At 37.1% G+C, this 23,957-nt stretch overlaps 1 protein-coding gene across 6 annotated transcripts in view; it reads right to left on the reverse strand.

Moving 5' to 3' along the window:
- UHMK1 (U2AF homology motif kinase 1) overlaps nucleotides 1-23,957 on the reverse strand; it is an 88,548-nt gene that overhangs the window by 47,659 nt on the left and 16,932 nt on the right. The window contains exon 8 of one of the 6 annotated variants that reach the window (XM_014829512.3): nucleotides 16,025-23,129. The exons of the other annotated variants lie outside the window; for them this stretch is intronic. Within the exon in view, the coding sequence (XP_014684998.1) occupies nucleotides 22,983-23,129 (147 nt within the window). The 3' untranslated portion in view covers nucleotides 16,025-22,982. Of the gene's footprint in view, nucleotides 1-16,024; nucleotides 23,130-23,957 lie in introns of those variants that run through there. 6 annotated transcript variants of the gene reach the window in all.

Here is a 23,957-nt window from a genome sequence, read left to right on the forward strand (position 1 = left end):
CCCATCCTCTTCACAATTAAGCCAACAAAAGTATCTATGAACTGTGTCCTAAACATGATTTATTGTTACCTGGCAGATTTCCAGAATTTCGTTATTAAATATATTGACTTGTCACTTGTTATGCATAGAAAAATACATTTTGGATAAATTTAGTTCAAAATTTCCTTAAATAATGTATACAAACCCTTAAGTTATTTATAACTATAGATAAACTTCCATTATTTCTTAGGTGCATACTGTGAAATAGTATTTCTAATATATAGCTCTTTTAAAATGTGAAAGTGCCCCATAAGTGAGTCCATGCCGTCATAACTTCTCTCAGAAATTCACAGTCTCAACAAAAGAAATAAATATCACATCAAATTAATTATGGTTTAGAAAGCATAGGCATTTCTAAATCATTGAGCTCTTCTCAAAATCAACTAAAATGTGCTGAATGATTTTTATTAAATTTTACAAGCATTTTTTTCTTATAGTCTCATTTTATCTTCCTAATAATTTATTAGGTTAATTTCAATATCATCTTCATCATATAGATCAATAAACTGAGGCTTAAAAACTTTAAATGACTTCTGCAAGGTCTCATACCACTGCCAGATATTGAATTTGAGCACATATTTATCTGACTAAAAATTTCATTTTCTTAATCACTGTCTTAATGAATCCATATGTCCCACTATTTAATTTCTGAAAGAGTAAATACTCTCCTCATCACCCATTTAGAGAAATATTGCATGGTAAAATGTCTCAAAAAGACAATGGTGACAAATCAACTATCCATATTACCTAATGAAGAAGCCTATAAGCAAAGTTAGTAATGTAATATAATTTGTATTTTATTTTGCAAAAACATTCTTTGTTTCATTAGAGCTCCCATCATGTTTAGTTTTGTGAACTTCTTTGCTCATATACTTGAGAGATTGGGTCTCAGATGTTGGCATTAAGGACAGGGATAAACAAATGCATTTCTGACTTCTGCAGGATTTCTAAAAGGGTTCAAAACAAAAATAGCTAATTTATGAGATAAACATGTTTATTTATCAATACTTAAGATATAGTTTATAGACCATAGCAACTGTTAGAACTTATCTGTATCATTTAGCTCAAATCACTCACAGTAAACATGTATTTTTGGAGGACAGAATCTTAACCTGAAGGGAACTTTACAAGTTGTCAAGTCCTACCTCCCACCCATTGCATGAATCATTTCTTCAACATCTCTGACAGACAGGGAGCTAATGAAATCATGAATTAGCTACTGCCAGTCAATCATGAATGTTATAAAATTTCTATATGGATAGATGTATTAACTTTATATGGCTGCTGTAACAAATTACCACAAACTTAATGGCTTCAAACAACACAAATTTATTATAATACAGTTTCTGTAGGTCAGAAGTCCAGGTGGGCTCAGCTGAGTCCCTTACTTAGGGTTCAAAATGGCTGAAATCAAGGTGTCGGCAGGGCTGCACTCCTCACTGAAAGCCCGAGGGAGGAATCTGCTTCCAAACTCATTCAGATTGTTGCCCATATTCAGGACCTTGTGTTTACAAGACAGAGGGTCCTGTTTCCTTGCTGCTCTCAGCCCAGGGCAGTCTCTGCTTCTAGTGGTTGCTGGCATGTTTTCTCATGCTTTCTATGTGGCTCCTTTCAACAATGGATGGGAAAGTTCCTCGCACACTGTGAATCTCCCTGGTTTTACCTTCTGCCGCATCTTTCTGACTCCAGCTGGAGAAAGTTCTCTGCTTTTAAGGGCTCATGTGGATTAGACTGCCCCCACCCAGGATGATCCCAGAGAATTTAGGTAGCCTGTATTAGCAGTCTGTCGTTTTTAAGACTTTATTTTTTTAGAACAATTTTAGGTTTGCAGCAAAATTGAGAGGAAGGTAGAGATGTCTATATATCCTCCACCCCCACGCATGCATAGCCTGCCCCATTATCAACATCTCCCACTAGAGTGGTACATTTTGTTACAACTGATGGACCTATGTCATTATCGTCATTATCACCCTGAGTCCATGGTTTACCTCAGGGTTCACTCTGGATGTTGCATATTTCATGGGTTTGGACAAATATATAATGACATGTATCCACCATTATAGTATCATACAGAGTAGTTCCACGGCTCTAAAAGTTCTCTGTGCTCCACCTATTCATCCTTCCCCTCCCCCAACCTTGGTAACCACTCATCTTTTTACTGTCTCCATAGTTTTGCCTTTTCCAGAATCTCATATAGTTGGAGTCATACAGTGTGTAGCCTTTTCAGGGTGGATTCTTTCACTTAGTAACATGCATTTAAGTTTCCTCCATGTCTTTTCATGGCTCAATAGCTCGTCTCCTTTAATGCTGAATATTGTTCCATTGTCTGGATTTACCACGTTTATTTATCTCTTCACTTACTGAAGGGCATCTTGGTTGCTTCCATGTTTTGGCAGTTATGAATAAAGCTGCTATAAACATCTGTGTGCAGGTTTCTGTGTGGATATGTTTTCAGCTCCTTTGCACCAAGGAGTGCAATTGCTGGATTGTATGGTAAGAGTATGTTTAGTTTTGTAAGAAACCAGCAAACTGTTTTCCAAAGTGGCTGCATCATTTTGCATTCCCACCAGCAATGAATGAGAGTTCCTGTTGCTCCACATCCTCACCAGCATTTGGTGTTGTCAGTGGTCCAGATTTTGGCAATTCTAATTAGTATATAGTGACATCTCAGTTTTTAAATTTGCATTTCCCTGATGACATATGACATGGAGCATCTTTTCATATGCTTATTTGCCATTTGTATATCTTCTTTGGTGAGGTGGTTGTTAAGGTCTTTGGCCCATTTTTTAACAGAATTTATATATTATTTTCCATCCTTTTATTTTCAGTGTATTTGTGTCTTTGATTCTGAAATGTATCTCTTATAGACAGCTTATAGTTGTATCTTGACCTTTATCTAGTCTGACAATCTCTGCCATTTTATTAGTGTTCAGTCCATTTACATTTAATGTAATATTAATATGGTTGGATTTAACCCTGCCATTTTGCTATTTGTTTTCTTTATGTCTTTTATCTTTTCTGGTCTTCTGTTCCTCCTTTTTTGCTTTTCCTATATTAAAATATTTTTAGTGTAGCATTTTAATTCCTCTGTTGCTTTTTAACTATAATTTTTTGGTGCTATTTTCTTGTGCTTCCTTTAAGAAACACAATATGCCTTGTAAGTTATGACAATCTACTTCTGAGTGATAATGAACATTCTGGTAAAGTATAGCGGCTTTGGTCCAATATAGCTTTATTTTCTCATATATTAGATATTTATATGTTTTAAACCCAACAGTAAAGTGTTAAAATTATTCCTTTGTACAATCTTAGGTATTTTAAAGCAATAAAGAGAAGAAAAAATAAAAATATATTTATTATATCACACACATATTTAGCATTTCTGATGGTCTTCATTTCTTCCTGTGGATTCAAACTGCCATCTGGTGTCACCTCCTTTCAGCCTGAAGTACTTCCTTTAGCATTTCTTAAAGGCAGGCCTGCTAGAGAATTTGCTGACACTTTTTTTTTATCTGGGAATATTTTTAATTTGCCTTCATCTTTTGAATCATGATTTTCCAGAACATGAAGTTCACCCATTTATTTCTGATCAAACTTGCTATTTTTACTGACACCACCAACGGATGTGGGTTTCTCGCTTTCCATCCAAATCAAACCAGCCCCCACCAGTGGTGAAGCTGCTGGTTTTCATAGCCAGCACCACCTTGGTAGTACTACCAAGCTAGTAGTTTGGGGGATGTTGAAGCATCCCCAGGCAAGACCACCACAGACTCCCACTGCTTGTACAGAAGTCCAGCAGTTTCTCATGAATAAATGCTTCTTAATTTATCATTTGTGTCTGATCTTTTCCCAGAGCCCTGAAATGATTGGTTTTGAAAATTTTTTCTAGTTTTAGGTTGTTTTGCAGGGAGAGGATTTGCTGCTAGAAGTGCTGCTCTCTTACTTATATAGATTAGGTATTCTCAAAGGATTTAACTCTTAGAACAGACATTGATTTAAGAACCTTTTGTAATTTTGGCTGCTTGGGGCAATAGAGGTGATTTTCCTACCTTATGACAGAAGCTTATTAATCTAGAGTGTTTTATTTTAACTTTATTTTTTCATGCTGGAAGTATAGCCAGTTCCTTTTTATCAGAGATAATAGGAGACTTACATTTACTGAGCATATACCAGGTTACTGGCATGATAAACTCTCACATGCACTATTTCTCTTTAAAATAATGATTTTAGGCTTTTTATAAGTTTTTATGAACTATATACTTGTTTTTGAAAAACTGAAAAATACAGAGAAGATTTCTTTCTCCACAAATATTTTATAATACCACCTGGAGAGAGACATACTTAACATCACAGTCTATTTTCTCCTCCCCCTCCCTCCCAATTTCAGTGTGTGTGTGTGTGTGTGTGTGTGTGTGTGTCTGTTCTGATTTTAGCTGCAGAAGGTGGGAAATAAATCTCGTACTGCTCTCCTCTCAAGATCATAGCCCTCTTCCAAGGTTTTAAGATTTGTAAAAAAAATCTTTGTTCTCATACCAACCGCTGAGAGTAGAAGAGAAATCCATAGCCTTTGAGCTTGAGCACTGCCTAAGACTGACATTTTCGTTATACAAAGATAAAGCTAAGATTCTGTTCTTTAAGGAGGAACCAGATGTTTAGCTCCAAAAACTTATATTGCTCTTTATATGTAAAATTTGTCCTCCTTGTGGGTGCATATTTTATCCTGCAAAAATTTTTCTAGACATAAATATGGATTGAGACTGCCTTGCTCTTAAAAATTATTGTTGACAGTAGGATAGCCTGCCATCAGCACTAGATAAGAAAAGAATATTAATTAAAGCTTGTGCTTCCGATTTTTTCTAGCAAACAAAAAATAGTCTATAGCCAGGCCCAGGAAAAAGCAAATGCTTCAATAACCAGGGTATGTTGTTTGAAAGAAGCAGTGAAATTAATACAATCTTTAATATTTTGTTTTGTTTTTTACCTTTTAGATATAATGTTCCTAAGGAGAGAAAAAAATAAAATGCTGTTCTTGCTTAGTTTGAGGTATGCTCATTTTTTAGGAGAAGTCAGTAGGAAGTCATTGGCTGCTCTCACTGATGGGAAACTGAATTAGAACTGGAGCATTCCCAACACCCTCACTCCAGAAAGAAGAGCTGGTCCTCTTGTCCCAGGAGCTCACCCAGACTGAGTGAAAGAGAGTCATTATGACCATCTAGCCAAAGCCAGAGGCATTCCCCGTAAATGCTGTGGAAAAGACTGAGAATAAAAAGTTCCTTCTCCAGTAGGTGGGACTGGAATTTCCCAAAAGAATAGTAGCTGTGAGGCCACTCAATTGAGGGACTTTGAAGGTGGATGATGGAAGAAAACAGAGGAGAACTGAGAGAAGAGGGGAGGGTGTAGACAAAGAGATTGATTGATTAGTCATTGTGGACTCTGAAAACCCTTTTGGCAGCCGTGGTGAGGATCTGCTCTTGACTCAGTCCTAGGGGAAGTGACGAGTCTAAGATGCATGTAGGTGTTGCATCAGAGTTCAAAACGACCTCAAATGGATCCAATGTGCACCCTAACTGTACTGTGGTTTTGTAGCCTCCTGAGATCAACATATTTTCATATCCAAGTAAAATCATCCCAATGTCATGTCTTTGGGTTGCCCACAAGCAGAAAATCAGGCGACCACTTGACATTCTCTGTACCCAAGGAATACAATCTTGGCTACATAGAGCAGTCTGGCTTCTTATTTCCACACGTTAGTCTATGAATACTATCTTTACACAGCCTAAAGGTCCATTAAGTTGCTTCCCCAAAGAAAAAAGATGAATTTTTATCTGGAGATATAAAATTCAGCTTGTAAAATTGTAATATTTTTGCAATTGGAGATGGCTACCCAAAAACTCTTTTAAAATGATTGGTGTTTCCCTGGTTTCTAATTCAGAGCTTATATCTAGGATTTTAATTATCCCATCCAGAATTTTTTTTTAATGTTGTCCTCGTTTTATTATGAACAATAGCTTCGCATAGGAAAAATACGATTTTCATATATGTAAGATACAAATTCCCCAGACTAGAAAGAGAAGGCTGGCTCAGGCTGGACTGGTAACTTGGCTGCTAACTTAGTGTGGTCAGGCAAACCCCCCCTCTTCTATAGATGGGCTTTGAGCATTTGCCAGGTGGTTCTAACAGAGATCACAGTTATTGCACTTACTGTTGATTCAGAACTTTGTTTTTCCATAAACTGTGGTTCCAAGTTGCTAAGGAAGTTCGGAAGGACTGAATGTGGAATGGTGCAAGAATAATGAAAGGCCTATGAATTCAGGCAACTGGAAGGTTGAGACATGTCATAGTCAGATTCCACTCATATCCTCTGAGGTCAATCATTACTAGCCTCTGTGTTTTTTGTTTTCCCTTGAAAAACACCAGAAGATTAATGTCCCAGATCGTATTCCCAGAACTCAAAGAAACATCATGAGCCATGAATTGTGAATTTTATTCAAGCGATGTAGTCTATCTATGTAGAGCATATGCATGTGGGGCACTTGTATGAAATTATTTCAGCTTTGTTGAAGCCAATTGTGAAGAGCATAATTAAAGGCTTAAGGCTTGAAATTCTGGCTACACTGGGGATAGACTGTTCGAATTAGGCCACAAAATTTTATGCTTGACATATTAAACAAATGGCTTAAGAAACAATTAGCCCACATAGGCCTACACCTACATTAACAGTAGAATATTCTTTGTGAATTAATCATCAGCCAACTTACTGAGTTTTTCATTCTGAAGTAATAATCCTGTTTCACCTAGTCAGACAGCTATGAGCTATAAGCAAAATGAAAGGCTCATTATCTTTGGAAGGAAAATATATTATTAAAACCCAAACAAAAATCTCACCCAAATCTTCATTTAGACCTGACAGTGAAATTGTATTAATGAGGTTGACTTTAATATATAATTTTTATATGAAATGAAAATTTGATGGTTGCAGTATTTATTTTTTTCCCATAACATCAAGAAGTAAGAATGTAGAGTTTACACTTAATCATTCCTTGACAGGCTTAAGAACTTAATGAAAAGGATAATAACAGTAATAGCAGGGAGAAAGAAACAAAACGCCTTAATAACTACATTTAATTTACCTATCTTCAGTTCCAAGTCACTTCCTTTGCCTGGTCCTCAGATTTCTAATTCTCTTTATCTCTGTCTCTCTCTGTCTCTCTATCTATCTGTCTCACATACACACACACACACACACACACACACACACACACACACAAATTTGGTATCTGATCATCTCTGTTTTTTCCCTACTAACTTGGCCTTTGTAAGCAGGCAAGTGGCCCTCATACTCTGTCCAAAAAGATATTGGGAGAAATACACCTTTAAAAAGAACAGGCATCAAAAAGAAAAAGAATCTTCTGTTCCTTAACCCTTGACCATCTATGTCCATTTGTGATGCCAACCAATGTTGTAACATCACCAGCCCTTTCCCTATTGCCTAAGGGTTAGTTAATTAGCTGACTTTCCTGCCCCTTCCTTTGGGTAGGAAGAAGAAAATACTTGTGTCACGTGCCTGAACAGATGCATGAATAAGTGGATGGAAGCCATTTTGAGTGGCAGAATTCCAATTTGCCAAAACTATAAAAGTAACCCTTAAAACACCACTTTGAAGCAACCTAGGGCAGGGGCTATAGCTCCATGTTACCTAGGATCAGAGCACCTACCTCCAAGTTCTCTTTCTCGACTATAATCTGAAAGTCAGATGCTGAGGCCCTTGATGGATACGTAGCAATGATGAAAAGAGAGTGCTTTACCACAAGCTGGGAGCTATCTCTGATTCAAAGTTTTAAGGGTGAACACTTCATCCCTACTCCTGATGTTCCACGTGGAAGGATCTCCTTTAGAGTCTCACCCTTGTCATCACTCAACCCCCTTACTCACTTATTTCCAGAGGAAAAGGAGTAAGTCTGGGAATAGGATCTGGGCATACATAACTCTTCTTTTCTTCGGTTCTGCAGAAAGCATCTGCTTTCTGCAAATGTCAGCCACTTGGTAAGTTTAGTAATAAGTGCTCTGCATTTGCAGGGGGAGGCTGTCACTGGCATAATGCTATGGTGCAATATTAGGAAGCTTGTTGTAGCCATGCACCTAAACCGCTCCAGCTGCGCTATCAGAAAACAGCAGCCATTGGCTCTACATTTGCCTGACCACCTTATCTCAACAAGTTCAGGACTTGGTGCAGAGGAGCATAATTTTTTTTCTTAAGCTCCCTCATTCCCTGGCAGAAGTAATGTAGAAATAATATAACATATATCCTTTTAGCTGTAAGATAAATAAGATGCAGTCACTGCTCTTGAAGTTCACACATGCAATGGGAAGAAACAGAGAAATGTTATTTAGTGTGAAGACATTCTAATAGAGGTGGAGCACAAGATTACTTGCGGCATCAAGGAAGGAGAAGTTGATTCAGCCCAGGGACCACAGGTTTACAAAGATGGTGCTACATGGGCTGATTTTTTTTTTTGGTGAGGAAGATTGCCCATGAGCTAACATCTGTGCCAATCTTCCTCTACTTTATGTGGAATGCCGCCACAGTGTGGCTTGATGAGAGGTGGTAGGTCCATGCCTGGGATCCGAACCTGTGAACCCTGGGCTGCCAAAGTGGAGCACGTGAACCTAACCACTATGCCACCAGGTGGGCCCCAATGGGCTGATTCTTAAAGAATGAATAGTTGTTTGCCAAGCAATGATGCACAGAAATGGAGGAAGTACTCTAGGTAGATACAGGAATACTGGGTCCAAAGTCCAGTGTAGAACTGGGGAGGAGAGGGCAGTGCATATGGAGAAAAGTTTGGTAAACACTGGAAGCAACTGCAATGCTTGTTAAAAATACAGATGACCAGCCTCTACCACAAATTTACTGATCCAGAGGGAGGAGTAACCTAGGAATCTGTACTTTTAATCAGCACCCCAGGTAGTTTTTTGATCAGGAAAGTTTGGGAAACACTGCCTAAACGTGGGGAGCCACTGAAGAGCTTCAAGAAGTGGAGGAATCTGATCAGAACATAATTTTTAACTCTGTTGGCAGAGTGGAGCTTGAAGGCAGGGAGATCACTGTAATAGTTTAGGCAAGACACTATGAGGGTCCCAAATACACTGCCGATAATGGGTAGGAAGTTCAAGGACTACATTTAAGAGATATTTAAGGTGTAGGATGAGCAGGATTTAACTGATTGCATGTGGACAGTGAGGGAGGAGATGAACTGGATGGCTCCCATGTTTCTGATGTAGGTCACTGGGTGGATGGGCTATTACCAGGAAAGAGAATACAGTCAAGGCAGGTTTTGAGACACCTCCTTAGCTAATGAGCAAATGTCCCTTCTGTAAGCACGGCCCCCTCTCTAAAGTAAGAATCCCCAAGTAGTCTTTGCACAGTGTAGGTCAATATCTGGTCATATCATATTGATCTAGAAGGGACACTTAAAAACACCGTGCCAAATATTCTCTTCTGGTAATTTGTGATTGGAACTATGGAAAGCCAGAGTTTTTAACTGTGGCTGGAATTTTAACTGTCTGCACTGTGGGCAGCCATATCCCATCAATGGTTGGGGAAACAGAGCGAACGCAGCAATAGTAATACCAGTAGTAGTAGGAAGAGGAGGAGAGATGCTAAAAAACAGGCACACCTCAAAAGTAGCAGAGACTAAGAAAAGGATCAGAGAGAGTACTGGCAGCTTCCCAATTTCGGGTTCCTATCCCTGTGTAAGGCCTGGCTGCATTGCTACTCTTATATTCCACAAACTCAACTGTGTCCTGATGATAAATTACTGTTACTATTTTTGGTCTATTCAGTTCAGCTAGCACTACTTTCTGTTATTTGCAATACAGGGATAAAGCAGAAAATTGGGTTTTGGACATACCGAGATTTGCGGTATCCACAGGATATCCAAGTGGAGCATCTAGTAGGATGTTTGATATATTAGTCTGGTGCTCAAATAAAGAGAATAGCTGGGATGAAATAAATATTTGCCTGTGTTTGGCATATACGTTGAAGTTGAATGAGAACGGCTCTGGTCACTTAGATAGATCATGAGGAAAGGAGATCAAGAAATATAAGCTACCTAGACACTAAAGTGATTTGGAAGAAAGTTAAAGACTTGTTATTTCTTTTTTTCCCCTTATTTTGCTGAGGAAGATTCGCCCCTGGGCTAACATCTGTTGCCAATTTTCCTCTTTATTTGCTTGAGGAAGATTAGCCGTGAGCTAACATCTGTGCCAATCTTCCTCCACTTTGAATGTGGGTCACCACCACCGCATGGTTGACGAGTGGTGTAGGTCTGTGCCCGGGATACAGAACCTGTGAACCTGACCCACCAAAGGAGAGAGCATTGAACTTTACCATGATGCCAAGTGGCCAGCCCCAAGACTTGTTATTTCTGAGGGAGTAGAAATGATCCTTTAGTTGTTGTGGCTAAAAACAGAATTTTCCCTAACTTTTAGAATTATTAAGTATGATTAAGGTCTATAAACATAATAATTAATCTAATAATACTATAAGTAATGAATAACGACAGACATTAGAAAGAAACTTCCACATGCCAATTTGACATCATAACATTTATTCCAGATGAGCAAGAATATTCATCCTGTGTCTTCCATTTCCTTTCAGGAAAAACCAACTACTAGTGGGTAACTTTGATGACTGTATCACCTACTTCATAGAACGCAGAACGTCAGGATGTAACACAACTGACTTTGCTGAGGAAACTGGGAATGATTTCTTAGTTTAGCTACAAATGAGGACCAGAACGCCTCATTGAGGCAAAAACTTCACCACCCCTCATAAATCAGCAGTGGCCCTGGATTTTTGTCTGGGATGATTTCCAAACATGTGTTATGCGTTATTTGTCATGGAACTTTGTGTAATAAAAGTTTATTTTTTTATTGAATGATCACTAGGACATTTGTCAATTATGATGGTTCTTTGGATCCTACTTGCTCCTTCTCTTAAAGTCACACATTCCAGTAAAATACTTTTTCAAGTTTAGGCCCTGAAACATGCCATTTTCAGCATGCCATTCCTTTGCCCCAAAATCCATACTTAGTGACATAGAAAAGAGATAGGAAGGAAACATACTCTGTTTTTTTCCAAATTTTCTTTGAGTATGGAATTTACAAGAAAAAACGTAATTAGAAACAGAATTTTTTAAAAAAACTATCGTGGGTCTGAACATTGTTAGCAATTAATACATATGAAATTTTCAAGGCATACTCTTAAAGATAGTTGGTTAATTTTTTCAATGATATCTACTATTTTGTCAAGCATATTTAGATACTTTGTAATTATACTTCTGCTTTCCCCTGCGATCATAACTGAGAGATGCAAAGGATAATATAAACAGTCCAGTCAATATTGTTTCCCCTAAGAAAACACATTTTTAAAGAAGTGTCAGCATTTATTAAATTACAAGAAAGGGGATTGATGTAAATATACAATCTAAGCTAGTTTTTCCCAAACTGTGTTCTGCAGAACACTAACTTCTCACAAATTCTTAATAGATATTTTAAATATAAGAGTCTTGATTGGGTCCTGGGTAGGGGGAGAAAAAGGTTACAAAAGACACTGAGACAATTGAGAAAAATTGGATATGGACTGTAATTGGATATTTCTGTATCAATGCTAAACCCCAAGGGTGTGATAAAGGTATCACGGTTATAGAGGACAAGGTCTTTATTCTTAGGAGAGTCATGTTGAAGTACTTGGGGGTCAAGTGTCAGGATATCTGCAACTTTCAAATGGTTCAGAAAAAAATAGTTACATTTATATATGTGTATCAGGAGGGAAGAGCAAGAGATAAAACATATGCAGCAAAATGTCAACAATAGGTGAAGGGTGTATCAGCATCAACTTGTACTATCCTCTTCCTCTAAAAAGACTTCTGTTGAAGACTTCTCTGAGAAAATTGGGGGAAAGTATGCAGTTTGTCCAACTTATTTAACCCTGGGGTATTTTCACCCTACCTGCTCCAAAAGCTTCTCTTAATATCATACAGCGTGCTACTGTTCCAAGGACACGGTCTGGGAAATGCTGAACTGAACACCAATAAACACTTTCTCATTTCAACTTGTTCAATCCCTGTGAACTGAACTTTGGCTTCCACTCTTAAAGATGAGCCCTTACAAGCTTGATCTTTTTTCTCAGGACATTTTATTTCAACATGTTCTAAAATGCAGTTAAACATATGGTTTGCCTTTTTAACAAAAAAAGGATAATGGCATATTAGTCTCCCAAGAGGGTTTCTACTGCCAACTGTGAAAAACTGAGACAAGGGGCCAGCCCGGTGGCACAGCGGTTAAGTTCGCACGTTCCGCTTCGGTGGCCTGGGGTTCGCCAGTTTGGATCCCGGGTGCGGACATGGCACTGCTTGGCAAGCCATGCTGTGGTAGGCATCCCACATATAAAGGAGAGGAAGATGGGCATGGATGTTAGCTCAGGGCCAGTCTTCCTCAGCAAAAAGAGGAGGATTGGTGGCAGATGTTAGCTCAGGGCTGATCTTCCTCAAAAAAAAAAAAAAAAAACCTGAGACAATGCAGGCCGTACCACTCAGGTGACCAAATGTGTTAGCTACCTTTGTGAACTGCTCATTTTCACCGACAACGCAGTTCTCTTCTTTGTGAGCTTCACCTTCAAAAGGTTATTGCAAAATCTCAACTTTATTTTCCTTAACCTATTACTGATCTCTCTCTAAAAGACTGTGGTCTTAAAAACGGAAATGTTCTAATTATATAGCAGTAATCTTTTGCTTCTGGTCTTATGAATATTTTCCAACAGAAACATCAACAATATGCTTCACAAATTAAATCTCAACTGAACAGGTTTGTTCACTTATCATAATCTCTTGCCAGATCTTCACAACTCTAGGAGACATTTAATTTAGCTGGTATTTAAATATGCAGCTTCAATCACCAACTTTCCTTTGAATGGATCTGAGCATTATTTAAATTTCATATGTAAACGGAGATATTGCAGCATACATTTAGACACTATATATAATTTATAAAATACGTACTCAGATACATAACTTATTAATAAGCATAATATGTACACCACATGGGAAGCAGACTTTTGGAAATGGTTTAGTACTTACTTGTCACAAACTCCCTCACAATCCAACCTATTTTATGTCAAGAATTCTTATTAAAAATTGCAGAATAGTGGAGGGAGCTACAAAGAACAATAAAATATCTTATGTTTTTAAATTGGAAATTTGCTTAGCAAGTTCAATACACTCATGCTAAGAAGGGACTCAAGGATTTTGGTTGTCCACATACACAATTTTGTGCAGTAGAAGGAAATGAAAAACCACAATTCCTTAAGATCACATATACTTTTTCACAAAATAATTTGCTGTATCTTTGAAGGCCAAAGAAAGTCTCCCTTCCCAAATTCCTTTGTTGCCAGTGTTATTACTTATGTGTCAATAGGTTACATTTTATAACTGTTTCCTTTTGCTTTATAATTAAAGTAGAAACTACTAAATTGTCAGTCTTTGAAATATTGGAGTTGTCAACCTTAAAAATAAAAGGAACAAAGAACTGCAATTTGGGATGTGCATGCTTTGGCTGATCACCGGCAGATCCAACAAATGAGACTTTATTTTATACAGGAAAAGGAGGAAGTAGGGAGGGGTTATTTTGAATAAAAGTCCACTGGAGAAAAGCAGAGCTCAGGGTAGTGATTGCTTCTCATTGGCTGAGTTGCTGGGGTAGTCCATACCTGTTTGGGATGCAATGTACACTTCTTCCTGTAATTGACAATTCTTCCCTGTTGAAGACTTCTGTTGGGGTCTGTAAGGGATCATCTTCCTGTTGAGGACTTCTTTCTGTTGGGGTCTGTAAGTGACTATCTTTCTTGTAATTTACCTCCTGTGGTACTGCACTGGAGCCCCCCTTCTAGCCTCCTGACTCTATTTTAAATAAGGTTTCCCTTTAGTAATTTTCACCTGTATTCCACAACCAATTGGCTGCCAGACTCTATAAATTCATTTTCAACGCAACAAACATTTTTATTGAGCAATTACTGTAGTCCAGGCATTGTGCTAGGTGCTAAGGACAAAACTGAATATGGTGATCCACTGTCCTTAAGAAGTGCACTTGGAGCAAAACAAAATGGTAGATCTGACCACAGAGTAAATGCATGTATATGAAGTACAGTGTTGGCACAGAAGTACTAATGATATTTTTGGGGAGGTGGAAGGTTGGGGGCAGAGTTTGGGAAGATAACTAGAGAAGCTGTTATAAAAGATAAATTCAGCTGCTCTAAATGATAAACAGGATTCCTCACACAGATAAGGTTTGGGGAGAGAGAACTGAATGATATTTTGATAAGAGACTCAGATACAGGAAAAAGCACGAAATTTGTAGAAATATGGGTAATTGGGTACAAATGGTGCATAAAGTATAAACAGGGAAAGAGACAGATGAAGTACAACTCATAGGTGGAGCCAGACTGTGAAGTCTTATACGCCAATCTAAGGGGATTAGATATTATTTTGAAAGAAAATGGGCAGAAAAGACAGAAATAAAGTGAAGAATTCTAAAGCAGGGGAGTAGCATGATCAGGCTTATTTTTAAGAGTGAGAACTGTCAGCACTATGAAGGAGAGTCTAGAGGACAGGAGACTAGAGATGGGGTCCCGTAAGAAGCCATAGGAGAAGAGGTGAGGGACTAAATGAAGCAGCATCAGAGGAACAGAAAAGGGAATGCGGATCTGAGAGGAATCACTGGGTTGACTGGAAGACAATCTAGCACAGTGGTGTTAAGACCAACCCTGGAAAGTAAGATAATCTATGTGTCCGCTTCCCCCATCATAAAATGGAGTGAATACTAGTACCTTCCTCTCAGGCTTGTGAGAATCAAGTGTGGGGGGAAGAAACCGATAATGCACAGACAGCATTTAGCACAGTGCCTGGCACAAAAGAAGTGCTCAACTATTTATTATTATTGCAACTATCAGGGAGGAGGGCTTGAGAATGACTCACAGGTAGCTCTCGAATCCCGCCTACCTCTGCTTTTTAATCCCTCAACCAGTGCCCTTTGTTTAGACCAGTGCTCCTCAGAGTGTGTGGTCTTTAGACCAGCAGCAGCAGCATCACCTGAGGACTTGTTAAAAATGCAAATTCCCAGACTCCACAAGAACTCTAAACTCTAAACTCATAAACTCGAAGGGTGGGGTCCAGCAATCTGTATTTTAACAAGCCCTCCCAGGTGATTCTGTTATATTCTGAAGTGTGAGAATTGCTGATTTAAACATTTATTTTTTTAGTCTGAGCTCTTGAAACAGTCTCTGAGGGTGTCCCTTCCGACATGATCTTTACCTTGAATTCATCATCCAGATCAGTCACAGGCTTCCTACAAAACATCCACTCCCAGACAGACCAGTATATGACTACCACCTCTAAAGTCTTATGAAACGTTGGGCAAGTTTATGTAACCTACTTGGGGCTCAGTTTCCATAAGCAAAAGGGAACATTAAACGTGTCATAAACTATCTAAAATAGTACCATCATCTAGGAGATGCTCCATAATTGATGGTCGTTTATCATTACTATTGAACCTACAATCTCATTTGGTTCTTACAACATAAAAATACTACTGTTGTCCAAAATTAAGTCACTTGACTAAAGTTATCCAACTTGATAAAAGAGCCAAGATTAGAACATAAATCTCCCAACCATGAATTCTGGTTCTTTTCATTAGACAAGGCTGTTTCTACAGTATCAAGAACACGTATTCAAAAAAAAAAGTTACATTTCAGTACTGTCGGTTTGATATACTACTTCCAAAAATGAAAAATCATATTCTTTAGAAATGGATGGTTCAAACTATACGGAAATTTTTCAATAGTAGCTTTTAGTAAAAACTAAATCATAAAATAAGTATACTTACCTGTTATCTAGCCTTGAATACTCATACATTTTAAATATAGAAACAGTTAAAATTAAAAAGCAATGCCTTTATTTTTAAGCTTTATTTAACCACTCTTATCAAACACACATCAGAAAGCATATCAACAGTGCATCTTATGGAAAGTCAGTTTACGACAAAACTGAACAAGGCAGTTGTGTTTACAGAAAAAGTTTTCAGCAAAAAACTATACGCAATACAGTCAATTGCAACGCAGTGTCCATACTTCTTAGGTATATAGGAAAATGGAAAATAAAAGTTCTCTGCTATTCAGCAAGAAAAAACAACTTTAAAAGACTTGAATAGAAATCAGAAATTTAGGGATTTGAGGAAAGAACTTCTTGGTACTGATACACATCTACATTTATAGTCCCACTTAGTTATTCAAAGAAAAAACAGAAAACCTCACAAACAATAAGACCACCAAGAACAGAGAACCATAGTGCCAAGAAATGCCAAGACCAAGAAGCTATTGAAACAACTGGTAGAAATGTTATAGACAACTATTCACTACGTCCTGTAATTCTCTTGTAGTTCTGAGGTGAAGGTAAACCAACAGGAGAGAATACTCCTTATAACTGGCTTTGGTTTAAGTGATCTTTCACATTTTTTCTAACTATACCTTCTTATCAAAAACATAGCAATTACATGTTACTGAGGGAAAATATTAGTAGGTTTTAATATTCACAACCAACCACTCCAGTGCTGATACAGGAAGCCATAAACTGTTAAAATCTATTGATCATTACCGATTTCTAAGAGCGACCAAAAGATAACAAAGATGGAGCCCTTTTTGGGAAAAAATCCCTTGTACCCAGATTTGACACTGTTAAGAGGATATAAAGGAATGTTAAATTAGTTAAGATTTTTTTCAAAAAAAGAATTAAGCTTGAAGGAGTAAATCCTACTGGAAAAGATATGAGAGCTTTATACTCTGCAAAGTAAATATTCCACAGAGGTCCAGCTTAACTTTTTTTTCTTATTATAATAAATAAACACTACTTACTTCCATAAGGTGCTATGACTTTGCAGCTAGTGCATACTAACACCACCCACTATACCCAATGTGCAAAGGGAAATACGGAGATGGCTAATCCCCAGTTTCTTTCTGATCCTTGATCTGCATGAGTGTTGACGTACACCAAATACACAAAATAGGGAGTTCAAATGTTTATTTTTAAAATTAGACTAAACTGAATATGGATATTTAATCTGGTTTCATACACTCTTAAAATAATTTTCTGAGGAGACAATAATGAGGAATGTGTAGGAAAGGCAATGTTTCTATGCTACAGATACCAAACCTGGATTTTGAAAAATAAATTCCATTTTTAGATCATAAAATATATGGCAGATTACTACTACCAGTAAGGAAGCCATTTTCTTCCTCTCGTCTATTTTTATTACTTATCTTTCCCTTCTTTACTCTTAAGTTTGGCAGACTTCTGACAACCCATGCTAATGAAATAATACAGCTACGGGTAATTCAAATAACTGAAGAGATTTTCAGTCCATAGATGTATGATTTTAGATGCATGATTTAGAACATCTCACTACATTTGCTTTTACACACTCATTGTCCTGACATCATGAATACTGTTAAGGGGAGACAACCTAGAAGGAGCAGGCAATTCCAACCTGGGATAAAAAAGCGACTACAATAATTCTCTTGCTGACAATCAAGAGTTTATGATAAATAGCTCTGATGTTTACATAAGGGTTTCCCAAAAATAAACAAACAAATTAAGAATTCCAGTTTGGGTTTTGTTTTCTTTTTCAGAATGTGACCTATTTCATCATACAAAGTAGTATAACAAAATGAATCTTTTCTGCACAAGAAGGATTAATGGTCATATAAGGCAAATAAAACAGAATACTTCTCTTTGCCTTTAAATTAAAATACTATGAACCTAGGTCATAAAACATACATGGCCTTCAAAAAGCCATCAGTTTTCTTTAAGATACTATGACAGCTACTCTATGTAATGGGAAATAACACTCAGACAATCATTTCATAAATTTTCCATGAATTCCAGCATTTATGGTGCCACAAACATAACTGCCATGATTATGACATCTCTCTGAAAAGCAAAAGTAAAGCAAATTTAAAACATTAATCCTCATAAGCAGTATAAAGAACAATAAAAGTGCTGAGCTGCAGGAAAACGAATAAAAACTTCCTGTCGGGAGAACAAAGGCTGTGGAAACTATCTATCCTTATATCCTGAAAATCACCTTAATGACCACCTATAAATATAAAATTTCCTAAATGCTCTCTGGTTTATAGATACTTCTCTTACAGCCCACTTTTCCTATAAAATTGCAGCAAAAATAGTTAAAATTGTTTATCTTCTTCTTAAATATCCATAGTACTTGTCAATTGCATGCCACTGTGTGAATATACTGGTCATAATACAATTTTAAAAATAGCAAAAAATATTTGGGCGGGGGGGGTGGCTAAGATTACAAATATGACATAGCCTGGGGTATCAGGCAGAGCAGAAGCTAACCTAAAAGAAAACAAAACAAAATCTTTAAAATTCTGGGCACTTTAAAAACTAAAATATCCATGTTCTTCTATAACTAAGAAAGCGTAACTTATCCAAATATACCGAAGAGGCTCAGATGAGTTCTGTATTACAGAGATTGAACATTTTTATATTCACTGAGAAAGCGAGAAAGTAATACTAACTTGAAAAGACCACCATCTCAAAGTAAAGGTGATTTACTGAGCACCTTAAGAAGAAATGGAAACTCTTTTGAGCTAATTATGACCAAAGGCTGGTCTGAATGTAACCATACTTGATAAGAAATAAATTACATGAGAGAGAGAGAGAGAGTAATAAGATTTGAAGGAATCTAACATTAAAAATGGAACCAGATACAATGAAGAACATAGATTTATTGGAAGAAATCAAATATGAATAGATTTGCACAAACAGAAAAAGGTAAACCCAAGAAATTTTGGACTTTTATACTACGTGACTCAATCCAAAAGTGATTCCAAGGAAAAGGCAGAGGTGCAAAAAAGTATTATCATCTGGGAAGCTCTCACCCAAACGAGTTTTAGTATTTTCCAGGAAACACAAGGCACTTGCTTAAATCTACACATCCACCAGACTAAATGTCATGATGCGATTCCATCAGTACCCTAATTTGAATAAAGCCACCTGGTATGGACCCTTGCATAAAAGTCTAGGTAAAACACATGGTTACTGAGTGTCTCCCCACTCCCTCACCCAGTAACTATGTTATTATAAATACCATCAGAAACTATGATGCTGATTTTTATTAAATTACAAAAAATAAAAAGTCATGCTGCCAAGTATAACTGATAGAATTATGTAAAATTATGTAAGATAGGCCTAATTTAATAAAGTCAGAACATAAGACCTAAGAAGAAAATGATGCCAAAATGTCAGTTACTTCCATTTGATGAATAAATTCAAATGAGCCATGAAACAGCATCTGAGTGCTGTAACTCTGACTTTAATTTATTACAGAAAGGTCACTGATGCCCTTACCAGGGTGAAAGTCCAGTGTAATACGATAGAAACAAACTTTACGCCCATAGTTTCTCTTCAACTTCCTCTACATGACAGCACTGTTTCTGGCAGCATTCCTTATAATAAACTTGCTCAAAGGTTAAAATCTAAGTACAAGTAACATGAATCTAGAAGGCATAGGTATTTTTTTTAAAGGTTAATTTAACATACCTCAGCACTCTTTAGCAGCTGGAGTCCTAAAAAGAAGGCAATACTTGTCTCAATGAAAACACAGAGAAGGAAGAGCAAAATTATATTTATGATTTTGTTCTAAAAACAGCCATAGTTTTGGCTGAAGGCATAGCAGAGAGGGAATTTCCCTTAAGAGTTGCTGTATTGATGGCCACAAGACAAGGAAGACAACCAGTGGTAATAAATGCAATCACTTACTCCAAGAGAAAAATTTAAAATTATTCCTTTAAAGTGCAGCCAACAGTTTTTGAGCCAATGCTATCTTTCACTGAGGTGTCCAACTCCACTTGTTATTCTCCTTTGAACAAAGCGTTCAAGTTTTGGAAGTGGCTCTCTCGCCACCTCCTCCAAATATGTTTCCAAAGAACCAAAGATTTCCTATCGGATAATCAATTTATATGCCTTTTCTGGGACAAAAATGTACCATGACAATACCATGTAACAATAAAGAAGAAATTAGGAAGGCAACAGATAAAGGAAGCACAGATATTAGTTTAGGGAAAGAAAAACTACCTGAGATAAAATTTTCCCAAAAGGGTAAGGGTTAAGTGACATGAATTCTCACCTCTTTACCCTACCTCTCAAGAAGAAAATTCTAGGTTTTTAATAATTTCAAGGAATCAAAATCTCTGCGTATAAATTTCATTCTAAAAGAATCTTGAAAATTGCATCTTTTGATAATATTTGGTTCAGGTTTAAGAAAGATACTAAGATTAAACTTCTTATAATATCAGAGGAGGGAGGGAGACTCTGCAAATGTCATCTTTGGTAGTAATGGGTTAAGAGCTATAGAATAAGAATTTAAATAACTGGAGGCATCTTTTTTCAATTCTGTGGCTTTAATATAAAATATTTAACTCAATGCCTGGTTACTTAGGCTCATCAATTATTCCCTCAGCTCCTTAAAATCTAGTTAGCATCTTCTGTAATAAAATTCTACAGTGTCAAACACTACATATATGAATGCATACATCAGCAATAAGAAGATGATCAAAAAATGCTGCAAAATTCAGCATCAAGATGTTAGCAGCATACTGCATCGCTAAGCTTAGAAGCCTACCTGCAGTTTATCTTTAAGGATTTTTCTTTTTGGTGCTGGGGGGAGGGGAATGAGAAAGGTACACGTGCTAACCTAAAATACTTGCCCTTAAAAACAATTCATTTGTATTCTGTGTTCACCAGTATGTGTGGAAGGACCTGGTGTTTTTAATCACCATGGAAGCTGCCACCCATAAAAATATTCGTGTTTTAGGAAAGCTTAGATCTCCACAATACTGGTTATACTCTCTTGAATTTTTATTTGGAAACAAATCAGCTAACCAACCTTTGAAAGGACCAAAATGAAAAATAACACAGGGCACATATTAGAAGCTTACTGTATAACTTTCCCTTGGGAACCTGCCACAAGGCCTTTTGGCAATTCATAAATCAGCCCCCTTATATCAAATGTGGCTTCATAATAAATATTGAGATAGTCTTGAATAATTTGATAACTGTAAATAACTAAAATGTCAAATAGTAATTTTTTTAATAGGGTAAAATAATTCATCCTCTAAAATAGAAATTCTTAGCTGGGCTCTCAATAACCTGCATGGCACACACAAGGAAAGACTATATGAGGAGACCTCCAGCAGGAAAAGATATAAAAGGCTTTTTCCTTAGGAAAAAAATAAATAAATAAAAATTTCATTTAGGTAAGGAAACAAGAAAAATTCATAACCTGTATATAACGTTTTTTGTGTGTGTAAAATCAGTGCTTTATAAAGGTTTCCTAAGTTTTTAACCTTTAAGGACAATCTACCATACAGGGGAGGAATTCATAATCATAATTCCTAAAACCATATAATCAATCTGTCAGTGAACTCATACATACTAGTATCCTCTACTCAGGGACACATTAGATTGCTATGAATCCTTTTAAGACTTCTTTGCGTTTTTCTTCCTTTCTACTTCCACCTTATTACAGCTACACCCTTCTTAACTTCCTTGCAGTCAAAAGCCAGACCACCTGGGATATTGTTCCTCTAGCGTCTCTTTAGCTAAGGGTAGAGGCAGAGAATACGGGAAGGGGAGAAGGGGAGGGAGGGGGATGAGAGAGAGAGAAAAGAAGGGAAAAAAAATCTGTGATTACCGAGCCTTTTTGCCTATTGTTTTTTCTTTTCCCTTCACTGAACATCTAATTCTTTCTTTTTGACTCACTTCAATTTTCCATCATAGTAGGTAGAACTATATCTTGAGAAATCTTACAATGATCACATGAGATTCAGTACAAAAAAGATGAGCTAATAAAGAGTCTAAAGTAGACTGAAGGATGGGGCAATTTACATGTAGCAATATTCTTTGATCCAATCCCTTTAAGAGAGTTTCAATGTAACTTAGTCTAGACTTGTCTGTTCTGAGCCTCTCAGGAATGAACTATTTTCTCATTGACATTCTATCAGACAGACCAACTCTCAAAAAACTTATATGCTAAATCTTAGATATGAAACAGGTAGGGAAGAGATGGGTATAGACTGTATTAGCTCACAAGATTCACACTATAAAGTACGCTGACTCAAATTTTCTCTCATCTTTCACACCTGCACACTCACTCGAACATACATACTAGACATAAAAATTGTGCAAGATCAAGCATCAGCTTTCTATTTTAAAAGCCTTAATTAAAAAAAATGTCGAGAGGCTCACTGCAGTTTCTTTAAAGGGATGTTCAGTACTACAGTACTCCTTTAAAAGAATTCATAACTCAGTGTTAAGATCACAGTAGGTAACTGCTGCTTGACAATTATGTAACATTACTGAGAGCATCCAGTGCCAGCTATGGATATCAACAATAAGGAAGAACCACCTGACGATGTAAAGCAATAACCAGTAGGTGATGTCACCAACTCTAACAAATTTGTTAATAATATTCACTACGATATTATTCATCCTTGCTTCATGATCACATGAAATAGTTAGTATCTTTTAGATTACATACTGAAGAGCAGCACTTGCCCTACTGCACAAAAAAGGTTGCCCACATGGATGCTCTAAAACCCCTCAATGTATAGCTGAGAGGTCTTGTCCTACTCAGTGCCAAATGTTTGCAATGCAGTCACTGCTTGAGCAATGGCTGCACATTAGTAGGATTAAATAAATGTACAAAGTATTCCCTTAAAATGGTAAGGGGGTACTTCTGCATTCAGATGTAGAATACAATAACCCAGGAAATGAAAGAGGAGAAACAGGAAATAGTCCTCAGGTTACTGATTAAAGCAAAGTTTGATACAGATATCCCCTCTTGTAGGCACTCAGCGGGTAGAATGTAGCCACAACAAACTTCCCATCAAACATCCTTCCAGTTAGTAATTTCTGAGCAGCTTTGGAATCACCAGCATTTGCATATTCAACAAAGACCTGTAAAAGGATAGAGAAAACAAAGTAACTTCATTTCCATCAAGATTGTGTTAGAACAGCACCTCTTCAACTTTAATGTATAAATACCACTTGGGGACCTTGTTACATTGCAGATTCCGCTTAAGTAGGTCTAAGGTGGAGCCTGAGTGTCTGCATTTCTAAACAAACTCCCAGATGATGCCAAAGCTGCTGGTCCATGAACCACATTTTTGAGCAGCAAGGTTTGGAATACTTCTTTAGAACTAAGTTCAATTCTGAAAAATCTATTGAAGACAAGCTGGGTAAAAATGTACAACCTGACAGGAGTGTTGAATAGCACTAGACATTTGCTAAAGACATGGCTGAACAGCCCAGAAAGCAATTGCATTTCAACAGTGAGTGCCTCAGAGATAATCTACACTTTCAGAAGTGAAAGGAGGAAAAAAGCTACTGGAAATTATACTTATTAGAATATTTGTGGAAGCCATAACTATAGTAAGGAAGAAGTTTAAAACTAGGTAATTTCCTTTTCCAGAGCATCTGAATTCCTACCTGAGATAGGCAGAGGAAATAGCATAATAATTTATTAGTTCTTTTTGATGATCTAAAGCAAAAGTTACAGGGAGGTGAAACGACATCCTCAGTTACCTGTAAATTTGTGAACCAGGAAAAGAACTGCACCCCCCCGCCCCCCCAAGTTGTACGCCTCACTCGTTACGTCAATAGTCTTCAGCCTGGGCTCCAGCATCACAGGACACTCAGAGACTTTCAAAAGGAGAAGCAAGAATAGATAGTTTTAAGGAAATCAATTTTCAGATACTCAACTTGTATTTGTACCTTTCCCTAAAA

Source organism: Equus asinus, chromosome 25 (assembly GCF_041296235.1).
Source record: "Equus asinus isolate D_3611 breed Donkey chromosome 25, EquAss-T2T_v2, whole genome shotgun sequence".
Taxonomy (NCBI): Eukaryota; Metazoa; Chordata; class Mammalia; order Perissodactyla; family Equidae; genus Equus; species Equus asinus.